At 39.3% G+C, this 21146-nt stretch overlaps 1 protein-coding gene across 2 annotated transcripts in view; it reads right to left on the reverse strand.

The window, feature by feature from the left end:
• Nucleotides 1-21146, reverse strand: part of il17rd (interleukin 17 receptor D) — a 90049-nt gene that overhangs the window by 17975 nt on the left and 50928 nt on the right. For both annotated transcript variants that reach the window (XM_072280417.1, XM_072280416.1), the window contains 5 exons: nucleotides 17568-17682; nucleotides 13516-13670; nucleotides 8341-8395; nucleotides 5876-5986; nucleotides 2363-2523 (listed from right to left, as the gene is read on the reverse strand). In XM_072280417.1, coding sequence (XP_072136518.1) covers nucleotides 2363-2523; nucleotides 5876-5986; nucleotides 8341-8395; nucleotides 13516-13670; nucleotides 17568-17682 — 597 coding nt within the window. The remainder of the gene's footprint in view (nucleotides 1-2362; nucleotides 2524-5875; nucleotides 5987-8340; nucleotides 8396-13515; nucleotides 13671-17567; nucleotides 17683-21146) is intronic.

Below are 21146 nucleotides of genomic sequence, written 5' to 3' on the forward strand. Positions count from 1 at the left end.
ATCCCACTTTTTAAGAAAGGAGGGAGAGAGAAAACAGAGGATTATAGACCAGTTAGCCTGACACCAGTGGTGGGGAAGATGCTGGAGTCAATTATAAAAGATGAAATAGCGGCACATTTGGATAGCAGTAACAGGATTGGTCCGAGTCAGCAAGGATTTATGAAGGGGAAATCATGCTTGACTAATCTTCTGGAATTTTTTGAGGATGTAACTATGAAAATGGACAAGGGAGAGCCAGTGGATGTAGTGTACCTGGACTTTCAGAAAACTTTTGATAAGGGCCCACATAGGAGATTAGTGGGCAAAATTGGAGCACATGGTATTGGGGGTAGGGTACTGATATGGATAGAAAATTGGTTGGCAGACAGGAAACAAAGAGTAGGGATTAACAGGTCCCTTTCAGAATGGCAGGCAGTGACTAGTGGGGTATCGCAAGGCTCGGTGCTGGGACCGCAGCTATTTACAACATACATTAATGATTTAGATGAAGGGATTAAAAGTAACATTAGCAAATTTGCAGATGACACAAAGCTGGGTGGCAGTGTGAAACGTGAGGAGGATGTTATGAGAATGCAGGGTGACTTGGACAGGTTGGGTGAGTGGGCAGGTGCATGGCAGATGCAGTTTAATGTGGATAAATGTGAGGTTATCCACTTTGATGGCAAGAACAGGAAGGCAGATTACTATCTGAATGGTGTCAAGTTAGGAAAAGGAGACGTGCAACGAGATCTAGGTGTCCTTGTTCATCAGTCACTGAAAGTAAGCATGCAGGTACAGCAGGCAGTGAAGAAAGTTAATGGCATGTTGGCCTTCATAACAAGGGGAGTTGAGTATAGGAGCAAAGGCATCCTGCAGTTGTACAGGGTCCTGGTGAGACCACACCTGGAGTATTGTGTGCAGTTTTGGTCTCCAAATTTGAGGAAGGACACTCTTGTGATAGAGGGAGTGCCGCATAGGTTCATGAGGTTAATTCCTGGGATGGCGGGACTATCATATGCTGAAAGATTGGAGCGACTGGGCATGTATAAACTGGAATTTAGAAGGATGAGAGGGGATGCGATTGAAACATATGATTATTAAGGGATTGGACATGCTGGAGGCAGGAAACATGTTCCCGATATTGGGAGAGTCCAGAACCAGAGGCCACAGTTTAAGATTAAGGGGTAGGCCATTTAGAACGGAGTTGAGGAAAAACTTCTTCACCCAGAGAGTCGTGGATCTGTGGAATGCTCTGCCTCAGAAGGCAGTGGAGGTCAATTTTCTGGATGCTTTCAAGAAAGAGTTAGATAGAGCTTTTAATGATAGCGGAGTGAAGGAATATGGGGAGAAGGCAGGAACGGGGTACTGATTGTGGATGATCAGCCATGATCACAGTGAATGGTGGTGCTGACTCAAAGGGCTGAATGGCCTACTCCTGCACCTATTGTCTATAACTACATATAGTTCCCCTCAAAGGGAGCTTCACATATAAGCCTCTTCATAAAGTGAAACTAAAAATACCAAAAAGGTTAGACTTCAAAATCAGTAATCGCTGTCAGCGAGCACTTAAATCTTCACTTTTTTTTTAAGTTCAGCAGTTTTAATGCAAGCACAAACTGATATTTCAACAATTTTGATCTCAAATAGTTTGCTGATGGAATCAGGGTATAATATAATTTTCTTACAAATGCAATACAATGGTGTACTTTGTTGAAAAACATTAAACAGTGGACGGTGCGGCAGGTGTGCTTTAATTCAACTGGTATAAGTGACTATAAATTCATATGGGAAAAATAAGTGTATGCTGCTAAATTAATATTAGATGTGTAGGTGCACATATCAAACAGGGTAACTCCTTTTTATATATTTGCCTTTAATATGGTAATTTGGCCAAAGTTACTTTACAGGAATATAAACGTCACAAACGACACAAAGAGTCAAAGGAGATCAATGAGTACAGGGTTGATGGTGAAAAAGAACTTCGTTTAGGTCGGGAGCAGCAGAGTTTTGGGTGAACTTAAATTTATCTTGCTTGTAAGATAGACAGGAGAGCTTTGGAATTTTTTGAGTCAAGAAGTAACAAAGACACGAATTACCGTTTCACACAAGTTATTCAAAATAAAACTGTTCTCTTGTTACTCATAAGTTTCTGTCTAGAAAATATCTACCCCTCATTCAATCAAGATGAAATAAAACGTTTCCAAATATATTTAAAATCTTTTAGTTTCTAAACATGTTAGCATGATAAAATATTGTCAATACACCAGTAATCTGGATTAAAACATCTCCTTTGAATAAAGTGTAGCGGATTTGCAATGATTTTCGCACTTTACATACTGAAACTCATGCCAAGGGTTTTCAAGTACTTTGCATAAAGAGTTACCTCACAGCCACAGAAGTCTTGTAGGAAGAATGCAAAGCACTGAACCACACTGAGGTGTTTCTGGCAGTCTTTACTAGAATAACAAATGAAAACCTTTGGCCTAGACCGTGGAGACGGCGATGACTCTGAATTCTCTTCATCCAGTTCCGAATATACTGGACCTATAAAAAGAAAGGGAAAAAAATTATTTGAGCAGCTCAAATCAAAGCAGTTCCAGGATCACGATGAAAGTACTGACTGCTTCATAGTTGTCAATGCCTAATGATGATGTGATGTACCAGAACATGAACAAAATAAACCTGCCGACAGCTTAATCAATTCAAAGACTTTAAGATTAGTATGGGAGCTTTGCTTGGGCATTCATTGAAGAACAGATTGAATTCATGGCATGGGATGAGCAATATGAAGTATTGGAAATAATCTTTTCTATCTTATATAATTTTACGATAAAGACTCAAAGATTCCTGTTAAAGAACAATATATATTTTCCAAAAAATTCATTTTTAATCTATTGCCAGACAAAGTTACATTAGTGTCATAGACATCATACTGATACCAATTTTTTTCACTCTATAAATAGGCTAAAAGCTTTTGTTCCAGCTTGGCTCTCCAGTGGATCGGTAATCTAATTCACAGTGAGGGAAGACACTGTCATTTCTATTAACTCTTTGAAAAGCTTGCATGCAAAATTTATATCTACGTAACCATTCTATCTGAAATAAGAAGGCAGAAATTATGGCCAACCCCACAACAAAATATTAAGAACCAGAGCTGCAAAGATGAGATAATTGTGAAATTTGCCACACCATTTTACTGGGATTTTGTAAATGGAATAAACATTCTGGACATTTTATTATAACTTCAAACTAACTTAATTTTTCTCCCAGTAACTCTGTACAGGATCATTTTCACACTTGTCCTTTGTCACTTAATTTCCAAGCTTCCATGTTCTTTTAATGATCTAGCAATCCCTTAAGTGCTAGGGTTACTTGCCTGCCAACGTTCTTATTTCAGCAAATAAAACAGATTCCTGACTTAAAATTGCTCCATGCGTCCACATGCAAACTAATCAATGCATACCTATCTCTTTACCCTCCTAAACTTCAAATCCACTTTTTGGCTAATCCAATGTCTAGTGAATAAAGATACAGATTTGACTCTGAAGAAATAAATTTATGTCTTAATCGTAAAAAGGAACGTTTTTATAGATGAAGGCAGCAGGCTTTATGCATTTTTGACAGATTCTCATTACAAAATCTACAGAGGGAGGTAGAAGTACAACCACAAATGCCAGTATAGTACTTAACAGGTTGGTACCATCTGTGGAAGGGAAAATGAAGAGAATCAGGTAGTGTTCTCTTCAGCAGATGCTACCTGACACTCTTGAGTGTTTCCAGCATTTTCGGATTTCTATCATCTGTGTTTTATTGGTTTCTAACGTAGAACATTAAATTGGTTTCAATCTCCCGATGCTTCTAGCCAGCTAAGGATTTCCAGCATTTCCTGTTTTATTTCAGATTTCCGACATCTGTTTTTGGATCAGAGGGGTTAGTTCAGCATGATTCGGTACATTTGGTAAAGCCTACTTTTTGAAGGCAGTGCGAATATTTCACCTTTTTGAGTTCAAGCTCCATTCTAGGAGTTAGACATTGAATTTAAAGAGGGACTTCAGTACAATACCGAGGAAAAGCTGTATTATTGGAGGTCTCACCATTCTGAGGAGACGTTTATTCACACTATCATCTGCCTGTTTATATGAATGTAAAAGAGCAGGCAGTTTTTGGCTATTACTCCCCCCCACCAAGCAGTGCTATTTTGAACAGATGAATTTAATTTGCTCCTTCTTAGACCTCATTAGAACTTGACTAGCGCGTCTGCTTCTGGTTGCTGCTGGGGGGTGGGGGGGGAAATACAGTATGCCATCTATTTTATCCATTTATCTATAAGAGGAAAGAAATTTTGAGGAAAAAGAGTAAAGTTTACTCAAGAGTGTTTGAGATACTTTCTTTCCAGCAAGTGTTTTTGAGAACAAAAATCAGAGCAACTCGCACTTGCTTATACATGATATCAACATCAAAATGGCAGCAATATAATCCCCTTGTGACTTGGGAAGCTCAAGTGCTTTTCTGCTGGGTCCTTTTATCTTATATTCCTCAAAAGGTGGACCATGTTAAAACTGGGTGGTGTTTGCCCTGCTATAATTCATTACTGTTTCTATCTAATAGCAAGATATGCATGTCTTTGAGTCAGTCTAATCACTATAGATGACTTCTACTAACAGTACAACTGTTATAACTGAGTTGTCTCAACTGACAAGATCAAAGAATTGGGATTTCTAGGCACTCTGGCTTCAGATGGCCTCCACAGAGTCCTGATCTCAACATCACAGAGGATGTTATTCTCCATTTCGTCATCAGGATTCTAAAGGGGGGGGGGGAGTTAGTGGGATTACCTGTCCTTTTAGATCATCAAATTTGTTCAACTAATTTCACATGAAAAGAAAACAGATTCTACAATAATCAGGCACCAGAGTGTCACCCCGGTAAAGGTGAAAAGCACTCTTGGGTTTCAGAAGTTATCCTTCAGCATCATTTATTTTCTAGATTCACATCTTTGTTTATTTTCCTGCTCCAACAGAAACTGGGGCTTAGCGCTCGACTATTACACCACTTAGGCAGCTGGCCGAAAAGAAAAGATATTCAAAAGCTACAAACAAGACATCCTGCAGGTGCTGAAAATCAAAGTAATACACACAAAATGCTGGAGGAACTCAGCAGGCCAGGCTGCATCTATGGAAAAGAGTAAAGAGTTGATGTTTCACAGAAACTGGTTACTCTTTTTCATAAATGCTGTCCGGCCTGCTGAGTTTCTCCAGTATTTTGCGTGTATTATTTAAAGTTACTTTCATTTCACCCCTCTCAGCTTCATGCAAAATAAAACAGAAAGGGACAATCTGTCTTCAAACAGTCCGATAACTCTCTCCCCACCCCCATCACAACAATATCCACAAGTAAAAATCATGACACAGTACTCTGCAGAAGTCTCAGGCACCCTTGATTTTTTAAAATTTTATATATAGTTTCACATGGTTATGGCCTCCACAGAGCCCTGATATCAACATCATCAAGGCTGGCTTGGATTATCTGGAGAGACAAGTCCAAGTCTGCAGAAGAACTGTGGCAGGCTCTCCAAAATGCTTGGGACAACCTACCAGCTGATTTTCTTTTAAAACTGCACGACAATGTACCTAAGAGAATTGATGCAATTTTAAAGACAAAGGATGGTCACACCAAATATTAATTGGATCTAGGGTTTTTTTTTACTATTTACTGTTCTTTGTAATTTTTTTGATATTTAGAAACTGTTCATTTCATTATTTTTGAAAGCATCTTCACTTCACAGATTTTTTTTTACGTGTGCCTAAGACGTTTGCACAGTACTATATGTGACAAGGAGACCTCGTTAGTGACGGAATAGATTTTTGTTTTTACATCACTGTAGCACATTTCTTACTTTGTTGTTTCTTACAGCAGACAACTGTGAAGAGAGTGATAATTGCAGACACAATCACCAGTGGTACAGTGATGGCGATTGCTCGAATTGGACCAGCCCAAGGGAAATGCACTGATGAAAGAGAGAAAAAAAAGTTGCATATTAATCCTGTTATTTCTTAATCACCAAGCCACCTCCAACGTAAATTTCCTTCTTCATAAATCTTAAGTATTGAAATTATTTTGCAGAGTCATGACACCCAATTGATCTGGTGAATTATTAAAACTGCGCACTAATGAAATAAAGTACGAAAGCTGTCAAATTGAATCAATAACTCAGCTGACGGTTTACTGAGTAAATGCATTGCCACAGTACAAACTAAAGTTTTTATATCCAATGTTTGGTCTTCTAGTTATCTGAATTCAGCCATGGTTGGGCTGGGAAGGAAGCAAATTATCTATGGCTACTTCTGGGAACCAGGAACCCAATTGAAAATGCACCTTTGTGAATATCTCATAAAGACAGATAGAGCAAAGTTAGCTCAGATCTAAATGGCCAGGCATGCATTTCAACAATGGCCACTTGATAAAGTAATGGAACTTTTACCAGTATTGGATATATCTGCACAAGAGTGAAGAACTAATTTAGGTGAGTAAGCAGGGCAATTAAGTATAACAATTAGTTTCATATGGGTATGAGTATCAAAAGTGAGAGGGGTAAAAAGAGGTAGACATGAAGAAACATTCTGTGTTATAAATAGGTAAATGATCATTTCTATTCTTGTATGCCAACCATTTGAGGAACATAACTTTTGAGGCTCAGAGGATTATACAAACAGCCTAACCTGGACTATTTGCTTTGAAAATCCTTTTTAAGAGAAGTAGAATCATTATGTCTACCCTACATTTCCATGAACAGCCCAGAGAGATTAAATTTATTGTCCTTGGAGTAGAAAAGGTTTAGAGGAAATTCAAGATAGCTTTCCAGAATCAGATGCAAAAGTAGGTTTTAAAAAAGAGAAAAAAAATAGAAAGGCATATGGAGAAATAGTCAAGGCAAAGAGTTATAATGCCATTTAGCCCAACTCATCTATGCCAACCAAGCTGCCCACCTAAGTCCCTTTGTCTTGCCTTTTGCCCAATATACCTCAAAACTTCTCCCATCCATGTACCTGTCCATACCTCTTTTAAGTAATGTAATTATGCTGGCCTTTACCACTTCCTCTAGCAGTCTGTTCTCGATACCAACTACTCTGTGTGTGGGAAAACTGAGCCACTCAGACCCTCCCTAAATTTTCCCCTCTCACACTAAACCTACGGTTTAAGAATTTAGAATCCCCTATCCTGGGGAAAAGACTGTGGCCAGTCACATTATTAGTGATTTCACATCCCCCTATAAGGTCACCTCTCAGCCTCCTAAGCTCTAGGGGAAAAAGCCCCAGCTTAACCAGTCTCTCCTTATAATTCTAGCCTGCTAGTGTTGGTAACATCCTCGCAATTTTTTTCTGCACCTTTCCAGTTTAACAACATCATTCCCATAGCTGGCAACCAGAACTACATTATACTTCACTGTGCCCTCACCAACAACTTAAGCAAGTGCAAAGTGACATCCCAGCTCTTGTACTCAATGCCTTGTCCAAGGAAGGCAAGTGTGTTGAGTGTCTTTTTCACCACCATGCCCATCTATGTCACCTCTCTCAGGGAATTACATACTGGTACCCCTACGTGTCCTTGTTCTAAAACACTCGGCAGGCCCTGGCTTAACTTCACAAAATGCAGCACTTGTCATTTGCCCAAGTTACATTCCACCTGCCATCGCTTGAGCGACTTCCCCAGTTGATCTAGATTGTGCTGTAATCTTAGATAATCCCCTTCACTGTTCAGTAGACCAACAATTTTGGTGTCCTCTGCACACTAATCAGCCATGCCATTACATTCACTTCCAAATCATTAACACAGTTGGCAAACAACAGGGCACTCAACACCAATCACTGTGGTACACCATGGTCACAAGCCTCCAAGTTGCAAAACAACCCTCCACTACCATCTTCTACCACCAAATTGGCTCACCCCGCATCCCATATGCTCCATACCAGCCTACCATGTGGAACCTTGTCAAAGTCTTTGCTAAAGTCCACGTAGACAGAGTCCACTGCCCCACCCTCATGACTGGAACCTTGTCAAAGCCTTTGCTAAAGTCCGCATAGACAACAGTCCACTGCTCCACTCTCATGAATCCTCTTGGTCACCTCTTCAAAAACACTCAACACAATTTCCCCCACACAAAGCCATACTCTCACTAAACTGTCCTTCAAAAGCATAGCCCAAATTCAAATATTCCAGTTCATTTCACAGATTTTCATCAAGTTATTTTCTTTTCACAAAGCAAGTTACTTGTTAGCAATTTTAAGTATATTTAAACATGGAGCTACTGGTTCTGACTGTTCTTGTTGTAGCCACTTACTCCAGACTGAAAATAGTACATACCTGGTCTCACTGTAAAATTGACTTGTTTTCCAGTGGTATTGCTGGAATCCGTCACCTGTTGAAAGAAAAGACACAAGATTATTTCAGATTACGCAATTTACAAAACGTACCATACGTACATTCAGACTTTACCTGGGAAAAGGCGTTCTTGTAGAAAAGAATGCACGTCTGCTTGTCTACATCAACAGGACTGAGGTCGAGAGCTTCAAATTCCTAGAGCAATCAACATCACTCAGTAACCTGTCCCAGCGCAACCACATAGATGCCACAGCTAAGAGAGCTCACCAATGCCTCTACCACCTCAGGAAGCTGAAGAAGTTTGGCCCTTGCCAATTTTTAGAAAGCATCCCATCTGGAAGCACAACAGCTTGGTATGGAAATTGCTCTGCATGTGACCGCAGGAAACTGCACAGACTTGTGGACACTGCTATCACAGAAACCAGACTCCCCTCCATGGACTCTCCCTGTACTTCTTACTGCCTCATAAAGCAGACAGCACAATCAAAGACCCATCAACCACGGACATTCTCTCTTCTCCCTTCTTCCATCAGGCACAAGATAAAAGCCTGAAGGCACATACCAGCAGGCTCAAGGACAGATTCTACCCTGCTGGTACATATGGTTCTCTGGTATGACAAAGTGGACACTACCTCAATATACCTCATTGTAATCTTGCACCTTGTTTACTTGCCCTGTACTTTCTCAGTAGCTGCTACACTGCACTGTTGTGGTTTTACTTTGTTCTACCTCGTCACTGTATGAACAGTATGCAAGATAATATTTTTCGCCACTGTATCTCAGTACGAGACAATAATAATCCAATTCCAAATGCAAATGGGTTCAAATAAACAGCATTTCCCTCACCAAATCTACATGCCTCATAAATGAGGAAATGGAGCAAAAAGAGACTGCTGGCATATTTCTGCATGTTTACTGATGGTAGTTCGTGAATAACACTATCTTTGTAAAATCATTAATTCAGATTTTTCTGGAACAGCAACTTTGGTAATGTGCACTACAAACTCATTTACCAATACTGGCATTATTAGATTAGATTAGGTTATGAGGACACGCAGTCCTCTTTTATTGTCATTTAGTAATGCATGCATTAAGAAATGATACGATGTTTTTCCAGAATTATATCACAGAAACACATGACAAACCAAGACTGAAAAACTGACAAAAACCACATAATTATAACATATAGTTACAACAGTGCAAAGCAATACCATAATTTGATAAGAACAGACCACATGCACAGTACAGTCTCAAAGTCCCTTGAAAGTCCCATCATCTCACGCAGACGGTAAACCTTCAGCGCCGCAAACTTGCCGATGCAGCATCCCGGAAGCATCCGACCACAGTCCGACTCCGAGTCCGTCCGAAAACTCCGAGCCTCCGACCAGCTCCCCGACACCAATGCACCGAGCACCATCTCCACCAAGCACTTCAACCCCGGCCCCGGCAACAGGCAAGGCCAAGGATTTGGGACCTTCCCTCCAGAGATTCTCGATCGTACAGTAGCAGCAGCAGTGAAGCAGGCATTTCAGAAGTTTCTCCAGATGTTCCTCCGTGCTTCTTCATGTCTGTCTATCAAATCAGGATTGTGCATGGCATCCTACTTCACAGATACGATATCAATTCGGAATGGCTGCGCGCGCTGCGTTGCGCTGCCATCTTCTCCTCCCTCCTCAGGGAGGAGAAGATTGTATTAACCTACAATTTGTTTGAAATCATAACTAGTATACAGAACAATAACTTGGGAGGTGAAGCAATAGTGTCCACACTCCCTGAGAACAATTTAAGCTTCAGAGACAAGAAAATCCAACAAAATTATACCCTTTTCATCTAGATTGTAAAATTTACTTTTCAACTGTCTTTGGCAAGAAGTAATGGTGAATGTACAAAAACTCCCAGGAAAATATTGATTCTCATAAATGACATTATTTGTTAATTATTCTATTATATTCTCGGGTTAAATAGTTCAAGAGGTTTGACGCATGGACGCACCACTGCAAAGGCGCACATCTCCAAGCAGCTTGAACCAGTTAATTATCGGAAGATAGAAGGGAATAAGGTTGATCGGGATGTTACACAAGTCACACAAAATATTCTGCAATACAGCCACTGAGATGCAGTAAGATAATCTCTCATGCACCCCGACTCACAGCTGCAACTTGTTTGCAAACAGATGTTAACACGCTGTACTAAGGCAACTTACAAAGAAATCAAAGTCTCATTTGCAATGGTGAAATTTGAGCCAATGCCTTTTAGCAAAAGGCATTTTAGACTAAAGAAATTGGATTTAACAAAAAAAAAATTTAGAAGTAGTTAAAGCACAAAGCCATTAAAAAGTTCACTTCCACGCCTGAGATCTAACCCGATCCACCTTCCCATGCACAGATGTATTTCAGCAGTCCCCTACTGGGGTATTGTTGGACATTGTGTCCTAACTCTGAAATGCAACCACATCATCATCCTCACTGGATGGAGAATTCACTTGCATCATCTCATCTGAGCGAGCTGACAAGACTGCAGTGTCCAGGAGCCGAGTTCAGGTAGCAGTCAGAGCATCACATTCACAGTAGAGATGTTTACCAAAATGCAGTGAAGTGCTATATATAACTTAACTAGTCATATATCCAATTGAATGGAGATGAATGATCTTCTCTTCCAAGCCAACAGGGATCATAATGTTTTGAGACTTATCTCATTTCTTTGATCTTTGGCAAATGCCACTTCAGATGCTCTTCAAGGGCTTTTAAGCAGATATGTGGTTATGAAGAAAAGAACTTCGAACAGGGGGTGGGGGAGGAAATCAATCTCCATCAGCCTTTTTTGTATATTAAAATCCATCATATTGATGAAAGGGACTTTTGCACATTCCAAATTGTTTCCTCCACCACTGAAGTGCTATTTCTTAGTTCAACATCCAGAGGGTTATTTTAACTTCTAACACATTATTAGAGCTCATAGAATCGTACACCACAGAACAAATTCATCCATCCTACTTTGTCCATGCCAACTAGGCTGCCCAAATACACTAACCCCATTCGCCCACTTGAGGCCTGTATCCCTCTATGCCTTTCCAGTCTAAGTACCTGCCCAAATGCCTTCTAAATGTTGTAGTTGTATTCTCTCTCTCTCTACCACCTCCACAGGCAGCTTGGTCCGGATAACCATTGCCCGCTTTGTGAAAACCTTTACCTGTGAATTCCGCAGGGATCAGCTCTCAGTCCTTTGCTTTTTGCACTATATAAATAGTGCGCTAAGCTGAAATTTAGGAGCATGAAAAGTGTTTGCAGATGATACACACATGGGCTAAGTGATTGACCATGTGAGTGAAAGCTTTAGACCACAGGAAAATGTCGAGTCTGATCAGTTGTGCAGGAAGCAGCAAATGGCATTAAATCCATATAAAGCTGAGGCCATGTAGTTGGGGTGGCTGAATCCCACGATGATTGGGAAGGACACAGAAAGGTATGGAAGATCAGATGGATCTTGTAGCACTAGTTTAGTAATTACCTTATCTAGCGATAGAGTGTGGAGTAGGCTCTTTGAGCCATGCTGCTCCAGCAACCCTGACAAACCCGATTAACTCTAACCTAATCACGGGACAATTTACAATAACCAATTAACCTCCCACAATACATCTTTGGACTGTGGGAGGAAACCAGAGGACTACAAATTCCACAGGGGAAGGTAGCAGACCAGGTTCATAAGGGGATTGAAAAAGGCACCCTAAGGCAGGAGTTCCCAACCTGGGGCCACAGACTCCTCCACTAATGGTAAGGGTCCATAGCATAAAATTTTGGGAAGCCCTGCCATAAGGGGTGTTTCAGTTGTAGCTGCATATGAAACTACTTCAACCTACAGCCCAAGTTCTCCGCACAGTTTAGGAACTACGTAGTTGAGAGGTTTATGAAGATGCTGGTGCTTGGACACAGAAAGAGAAAATAATAGAAAAGCTCAGCAAGTCAGACTGCATCTGTGGAAAGAGAAAAGGTCAATGGTTTTGGTCTACAACCCTCCATCAGAATTCCGCGACACTTTCTGTGTTATACATGTTTTGTGATTCTATAATGAGGCAAATTGACTTGATATCCAACAAAGTGGCAGCCATTTCTCCCTTCCAAGGAGACATAGTGAAGTTATAACAGAAATTGCTTTAAATACTCAATGGGTCAGGCAATATCTAAGCAGTGAGAGCGACAGAGGTAAAAGACCCTTTGCCAGAAATAGTTAAAGTTAGAGCTCAAACAAGTTTTAAGTTGCAGGGAAGTGAGAAGGCTGGAGCATAGAAAGGGAATATTTGTGATACAATGGAGACAGAGAGGGAATGAGTGACAAAGGGTGGTGGAGCCCAAGAGAGGGAGATGAAGGTGTGTTAATCATAGCTGATCAGTCTGGAGAAGATGCAAACAGGAGATGACTGAGAATAAATGAAAGAGAAAAAACAATTGTGTCAATGTAAGATGCATAATTTCACCAATGCTGTTAATAGGAAATAAAAGACTCTAAAAATATTCAGAGGGTCAGGCAGTATCTATACAGGCATAAAAATGGAGTTAATATCACAAGTTAATTAACATAAGAATTGGCTAGTTCTAATACAAATAGAACATACTGAAGTTATTCACAACACAGGCTGTGATTAATGACATGTCAAGCCAAATTATTTTCAAGTTGTCATTAAGAGCAACAATAATAGTATTGCTTCCTTAACAGAAGGGCCAAAGCCTGACCTTTTAACTAATTTCTCAAGCTCAATTAAATTTTCTTTTCATGTTTATTTTTAAAATTAATTTTAGTAGTGCAACCAAAAAAAAGATTTATTGACTTAAATCATACAGCAAGAGAGCCTTTCAACCTATCATACATTTGAAAATAAAGCATATAGAGAACCAAGATTACTGGCTGCAATATTTGTCTAAAGGTCTTCTATCACTCAATGATAAATTCCATCCTCTCAACATAAATTCTAATTAATGGGGAAAATGTAGCTTTAGAAACTGAAAAGGCTGGTGATTTGGAAACGTACCAAGAGGGTATAAAGAACACTGCTCTGGAATAAGTAGGATCATCAAAGACCAGGGAACCCATGGTGATATTTATTGCAATTAATAAAATATTACAAAGTTCCACAGCTTTTCTTCAAATATTAAGGATGCTTACCACAAAAATATTTTTGTCCTTATGGAAACCAGGGTTCATCTTACAGCGCACGTGATAAGCTTTAAATCCAAATATGGATGGAGCCAAGTCAAAAGTAGCATTTACATTTGTAGAAAGGTATGGCTGATTGACATCTAGATTCTTTGGAGACCAGCCTATTAGTAAAATCAAGAATGAGAATTAATTATTTTATTAAGTACTCTCTTTATTGGTCTTTAAATTCCAGGAAAAAGATGAACAAAATTTTTTTTTTTTTTTAAAAATCTCTCTTTTAAACCATGATTGTTCTTGAAAAATTTTTCTACAGAAGTGGTTTACCATCGTCTCCTTCTGGGCAATGCCTTTACAAGATGACCCCAGCCATTATTAATACTCTTGAGAGGTTGTCTACCTAGCGACAGAGGTCGCATAACCAGGACTTGTGATATGCAATATCTCATGGCCTCATGTGACCTTGACTGGGGGCTAAGCAGGTGCTACACCTTGCCCAAAGATGACCTGCAGGCTAGCGGAGAAAAGGAGCGCCTTGCACCTCCTTCAATAGAGACGCACCTCCACCCCGCCATCTGATCTTCTTAGATAAGGGGCCCAAAACGGCTCACAATATTCCAGGTGTGGACTAACCAGTGTCTTATAAAACCTCAGCTGGCATTGGAAAGGGTCTAGATGAGGTTCACAATTACAATTCCAGGAATGAAAGAATTAATGTATGAGGAGCATTTAATAGCTCTGGGCCTGTACTCGCTGGAGTTTAGAAGAATGGGGGGGGGGGGCAGGATCTAATTGATACCTATTGAATATTGAAAGGCCTAGATTGAGTGGATGTGGAGAGGATGTTTCCTATTGGGGGGGAGTCTAGGACCAGAGGGTGCAGCCTGAGAATAGAGGGACGTCCATTTAAGACAGAGATGAGGAAGAATTTCTTTAGCCAGAGGATAGTGAATCCGTGGAATTCATTGTCACTGACAGCGGCGGAGGCCAAGATTGGGTATATTTAAAGCGGAGGTTGATTGATTCTTGATTAGTTAGGGCATCAAAGATTACAGCAGGAGATTGGGGTCAGAGGGTTAATAAATTAGCCACAATTGAATGGCAGAGCAGACACAATGGCCTAATTCTACCCCCATGTGTTATGGTCTTATGTACACAATTGTATAGGAATCTCATGCAGTTCCAATGCAAATACCTCTGTCAGGATGCTGCTCATTGACCATAGCTCAGTGTTTAAACACCATCATTCCTACAGGCCTGATTGAAAGGTACAAATCCTGGGCCTCTGTACCTCCCTCTGCAACTGGATCCTCAATTTCCTAACCAGAAGACCACAATCTGTGCAGATTGGAAATAACATTTCCACTTCGCTGACAATTAGCAGTGGCGCTCCACGGGGGGGGGGGTGTGCTTAGCCCTCTGCTCTACTCTCTCTACACCCGTGACTGTGTGGCTAGGTGTAGCTCAAACAGCATCTATAAATTTGCTGATGATACAACCATCGTTGATAGAATTTCAAATGGTAATGAAAGTGTGTACAGGAGCCAGATATACAGTTGAGTGCTGTTACAGCAACAACCCTGCTCTCAACATCAGCAAAACTAAAAAGCTGGTTGTGGACTTCAGGAAGGGCAAGATGAAGGAACACAAACCAATCCTTATAGACGGATCAGAAGTGGTAGAGTGAGCAATTTCAAGTTCCTGGGTGTCAATATCTCTGAGGGCCTAATCTGATCCCAACATACTAATGCAACTGTGAAGAAGGCAAGACAGTTGCTATATTTTATTAGAAGTTTGAGAAGATTCTGTTTGGTTTGTCAACTAAAACAATTGAAAACTTCTACAAATGCACTGTGGAGAGCATTGTGACCGGCTACATCACCATCTAGTATGGTGGGGGAGGGGGGCGCTACTGCACAAGATCGAAGTAAGTTGCAGTAACTTGTAAAATTAGTCAGTGCCTTCATGGGTATCAGCCTCTGTAGTATCCAAGAATTGAATTGACTTTATTACTTATATCCTTCATATACGTGAGGAATAAAAATCTTTACGTTTCATCTCTGTCTAAATGTGCAATTTATAGTAATTGATAATAAATATTATGTACAACAGGACAGTCAATGTAACATAGAAATACAGTTGCATCAGCATGAATTAAATGGTCTGATGGCCTGGTGGAAGATGATGTCCCAGAGCCTGTTGGTCCTGACTTTTCTGTTTCTCAGATGGTAGCAGCTGGAACTGTTTGTGGTTGGGGTGACTCAGGTCCCCAATGATCCTTCAGGCCTTTTTTATACACCTGTCTCTGTAAATGTCCTGAAAAGTGGGAAGTTCACATCTACAGATGTGCTGGGCTGCCTGCACCACTCTCTGCAGAGTCCTGCGATTGAGGGAAGTACAGTTCCCATACCAGCAGAGATGCAGCCAGTCAGGATGCTCTCATTTATGCCTCTATAGAAAGTTCTTAGGATTTGGGGGCCCATACCAAACCTCTTCAACCGTCTGAGGTGAAAGAGGCGCTGTCGTGCCTTTTTCACCACACAGCCAGTATGCACAGACCACGTGAGGTCTTCAGTGATGTTTATGCAGAGGCACTTAAAGCTGTTCACCCTCTCAACCCCAGATCCGTTGATGTCAATAGGGGCTAGACATCTACAAGGAATGGTGCATTAGGAATACGGTGTCCATCATTAAGGACCCCCACCACACAGCAGATGCCCTCTTCACACTGTTACCGTCCGGAAGGAGGTACAGAAGCTTGAAGACAGACACTGAGCGATTCAGGAACAGCTTCTTCCCCTCTGTCATTCAATTTCTAAATGGACATTGAGGCCATGAACACTACCTCACTACTTTTTAAATTTCTGTTATTTTTGTACTACTTATTTTAATTTAACGATTTTATAGATATATACACTATAGATTTAATGTAACTCAGTTTTTTCTCTATATTTATCTATCTTGTATTGCATTGTATTGTAAAGCTAATAAATCTCATGACATATGCCGATGATATTAAATCTGATAATGATTCTAGATTTTAAATGCCATCTCTCAGTGGGATGCTGTTACAATGCAGTTTCTGGCAGTAGCTTTGATACAAACTTCCTGATTTCAACCAGTAACTACATCCGCATGATTGCCTGAAGTTCCTGCCAGTTATACTTAATAGAGTATATCAAAGCCTCACATTACTTTCAACCATAAAATTAAGGCTATTTTCTTATTTCAATACATTTTCCATAAATGTTAGAGGAGAACAAAGTGCATTCATATCTTGGGATTTTTTCTTTGGTTTTTATATAATGTATTATTCCTTCTTGCGATCAACTAATGTTCATCGATTCTGGTATGTCTTACATATTGGCAATAAAGTGATTCTGATTAATTTAAAGAAAAATACAACACATTTTAAAAGACAGCAAGGGAGAACTTTCAGAGAAAGTAGTTGGTATATCACTTCATCCTGAAATGGTTCAAATAAAGAAGCTGAAAGCTACTTTTGATTCAAACATCTGGTTAATATTTCTCACTAATTTAAACTAAATGTTAATATTGATAACTCTATCACATTTAGCAGTTTAAATAAGTAAAGAATGAAGTCAGTAACAAGGAATTATTCTATTTCCACCTTATGTCACCCATCTTTCCCCCAAGATTCCATTGACAGTATCACTTCAATACAATATCTACACACTGCCCACCAGAATACAAAATGATTACATTTCCTTAAAAGGAAATCAAGAAACCAGCATATTCAAGTGACAGAAGCCTGTAACAATATTACTTGGTGCATTAAATGCAGCCCTGTACAAGACATTCCATCACATCAAACTGGAACTAGTTGTGGATCATCATTCAAAGGGCTAACGATCATCAAAAGGAAAAGCCACTAGTGGCAATGTTTGATCATCAATATATGACAGTTACTCCTTCATAAAAGGTTGCAATTAAATTCATTGAACTGGTGTGTTAATGATAACTGGTGATTTAGTTCTGAGCTCTGTACTTGGTCTAATTCTCTTCAAAAGTCATCATATTAATTTCACACTGATACTTACATTCAACCTCAAACTGAAAAGTATTATTTTCTTCCAGAAGATTTGGAAATGGTAAAATTGTCACATTGTATAGTGTTTTAAACTTCAAACTTCGAAATGGGTGAGATTTCAAAACCTGAAAAAAGAACAAAATTTATTTGGCTACAGAAATGACCAGAGATTCATCTAGTTCACACTTACGATGTCCTTTAAGTTTCAGATAACAATTAATGGTTCATTTAAAGATGCACCATTAGGATTGAGATTTTCTAGGCTAATAATCTCCATGGTTTCCCATAAGAAACATGTTAGTCAATAGCCATCTGATCTATAAAGCTTGCTCCACCACTCAATGCAGACATGTTCAATCTCATCTTGGCTTCAGCATCACTTTATCATCAAATTATCCTTTCCTTCCCACATCATCCAATCATCTATCAATTTCACCTTACATATATTCAATGATTAACTTTCTATTGCCCTCTGGGACACAGAATTTCAAATGGTCATGATCCTCAGAACAAGAAATCCTCCTTGAGGAACGCCCCTATGTTCTAGATTTCCCAATAAGAGGAAATGTACACTTAGCACCTACCCAGTGAGTTTCTTTTTAAACTTTTTTCGTTTCTTCTACATTCCAGTAAATAAATCACCAACTTGCTCAATCATTCCTCAGGAGATATATTCTTCATTCCAGGAATCAACCTAGTGAATCTTCTCTGTATATTCTTTTTTATGTAGGGAGAGCAAAACTGTACACTATGTTCCAGGTGTGGTCTGCATAATTATAGTTGGACTTCACTGCTTCGGTAACCAATCCCTTGCAAATAAAGCCAACATTTATTTACCTTACAACACACACAGAATACTGGAGAAACTTAGTAGGTCAGGCAGCTTCTATAGAACTGAAAAAGCAGTTAAAAATTAATGAGGAAATTTCAGCTGAGATCCTTCATCAGGACTGGAAAGGAAGGGGGAAGATGAAGAAAGGGGACCCACATTCTTCTTTCTTTCAAAGTTGCTGGTGAACGCAGCAGGCCAGGCAGCAACTTTGATGTGTGTTGCTTGAATTTCCAGCATCTGCAGAATTCCTGTTGTTTGCATTCTTCTTTCCTTGCTGGTCCTGATGAAGGGTCTCGGCATGAAATGTCAACTGTTTATTCATTTCCATCGATGCTGCCTGACCTGCTGAGTAAGCTCTGGATTTCCAGCATCTGCAGAATCTCTTGTGCTTTTATTTACCTTACTATCTGTTTGCTGCATCTGCATGTGAATATTGAGCTTCATGTGTGAAGGCCTCCAGACCTGTCAGCTTAGCAGCATTCTGTCATCTCTGCTTAAACAATATTCTTTTCTACTCCTCCCATATTCACATTTATTCAAATTACACTCATCAACCAATTATTTTCCTAATCACGTAATCTATCAATGGATTCTCTGTTCTCTTTGTTTTCCCAGCTATCTTTGTACTGGCAACAGTACACTTGGTCTTTTTATCTTGCATTAAAATAGATTGTAGATAGAACTGATTCCTTTAGCCAATCCACTATCCATGCTGATATATTAAACCCAACTTCGTAAGCTCGAATGAAATGCAATTTTATATGTGGCACTGCATTAAATGAATTCTGAAAATCCAAATATGCAACACTTATAGGTTCCCCTTTATGCCACCTGCTAGGCATCCTCAAGAGGAGGGGGAGGGAGGGAGGGCACGTGGCCAAGTGGTTAAGGCGTTCGTCTAGTGATTTGAAGGTCACTAGTTCGAGCCTCAGCTGTAGCAGCGTGTTTGTGTCCTTGAGCAAGGTATTTAATCACACATTGCTCTAGTCTGTGCAAGGAGTGGCGCCCCACACAGACTTCCAATCTGCGCCTTGTAAGGCATGAAAATGCCCGACGCAGGCCTCTTATGGTCTGAGTTGATGTTCCCTCCCATTCTCAAGGAAATCTCATTAAAGTTGTCAAACACTATTTCCCTATTATAAAATTCTGCTGAACTGTAATATGATTTTTAAATGTTCTTTTACTACTTCCTTCCCATTGAATTCCAATGCTTTCCAACAACCGATCATAAAAATTGAGGCCAGTTTTGTATATCCCCCTTCATTCGGGATATGTCCCAGTGGATTGAAAAACTACAACTACATTTATAGGTTTTGAATTCACTGGAATATATCCAGAACATAGAAAAACTTACAAGATCATAATCAATGCATTCATTATCTTTGCAGTCACTTCTCTTAATACCTTAGGATGGAGGACATCAGGAACTTGAATTTTCAGTTCCCTTGGTTTATCCAATATTTTTCTCAAATTATAACAGAAACATTAAGTTCTTCTCAATGTTTGTCCTTTTTTTCCCTCTACTATTAGCATTCTTTCAGCATCTTCTACCTCAAAGATAAAATACATTTTCTTATCACTTAATTCACTAGTCTCATCCCCAAGGGACTAATATTTAATTTAACTACTCTTTTCTTTTTTACATACTGTTTTATTTTTTCTTGCTACTTTATTCTCAATGTATTTTCTCCATCTTCTGCAAAAGAGCTACTAAAATACTCCTGATCTTCTGGTTCAGTACTAATCTTTATAAGATTATATGCCCTTTCAATTTCTTTGTTTCTCCATAGATGAATCATCCTTTTTATGAATATTTATTTCTCAATAGAATATACTGCAACTTTGATGAGAATTTTTAATTTTTATTCGTTAAGTGATCCAGAGTGGTGTAGCCCTTCCTGTTGTTTAATATTTCCTAATAATCCACCACTGGATATTTATCTTCTTGCATTTAATTCATTTCCGAGTCCACGTTCAACAAATCTGAGTTTATACATGATAAGTGCCTTTACTTACACTTGACTTATTAGGTTCAGGCCAAAGTTTCTCACTCTCAAAACTGAATGTGAATCTCTATCAGGTTATGATCACACATTAGCTTCAGATCAGTAACTAACCTTGTCTCATTACATGTCTATCCTATAAACTCATACTTTGAAATACATCTACCAATTTGATTTGTCCTATTTTTATAAAGGTTATAAACTGGAAACAGTTTACCTACTATAACAAACAGTGTTTATGTAATATTTTTTAACATAGCAAATCATCCTATGGCAATTCACACTAGCATCAATCATCCATTAAATTTTATATCTTGTATTTTGTATCTGTGTTGCTTAAACTACAATTACTTTAGTAGGAATTGTTGTGCATTTTCTTTTAAATTATTTACCCTTTTTATCTCATTCTAAAGCTATCAACCATCATTGAGCTGAACTTCCATTGCTCCAGCCTTCGCCCTTCTGCAAAGCACAAGTTGAAGTCACAAATGGCTAAAGGCTATTTTATTTTGTGAGAAGTATATTAGCAGAGTCTTTTCCAGTTGTCACTCAAAATTATTGCATATGCACTTTCCAGCAGGAAGTTCTGATGAACAACAACGATTATTCTCCTCTGCAATGTACCAAAGGATTCCAGCCTAATTAAACCATCACAACTGTCACTCAGCGTTGGACAAGGATTGAAGATCAGAGATAGTATGAACATTTCCTTCTAAAGACAAGGGGGTGCTGACAATTGTATTTCTGAATGAGT

This window comes from Mobula birostris, chromosome 16, assembly GCF_030028105.1.
Source record: "Mobula birostris isolate sMobBir1 chromosome 16, sMobBir1.hap1, whole genome shotgun sequence".
NCBI classification, from domain to species: domain Eukaryota; kingdom Metazoa; phylum Chordata; class Chondrichthyes; order Myliobatiformes; family Myliobatidae; genus Mobula; species Mobula birostris.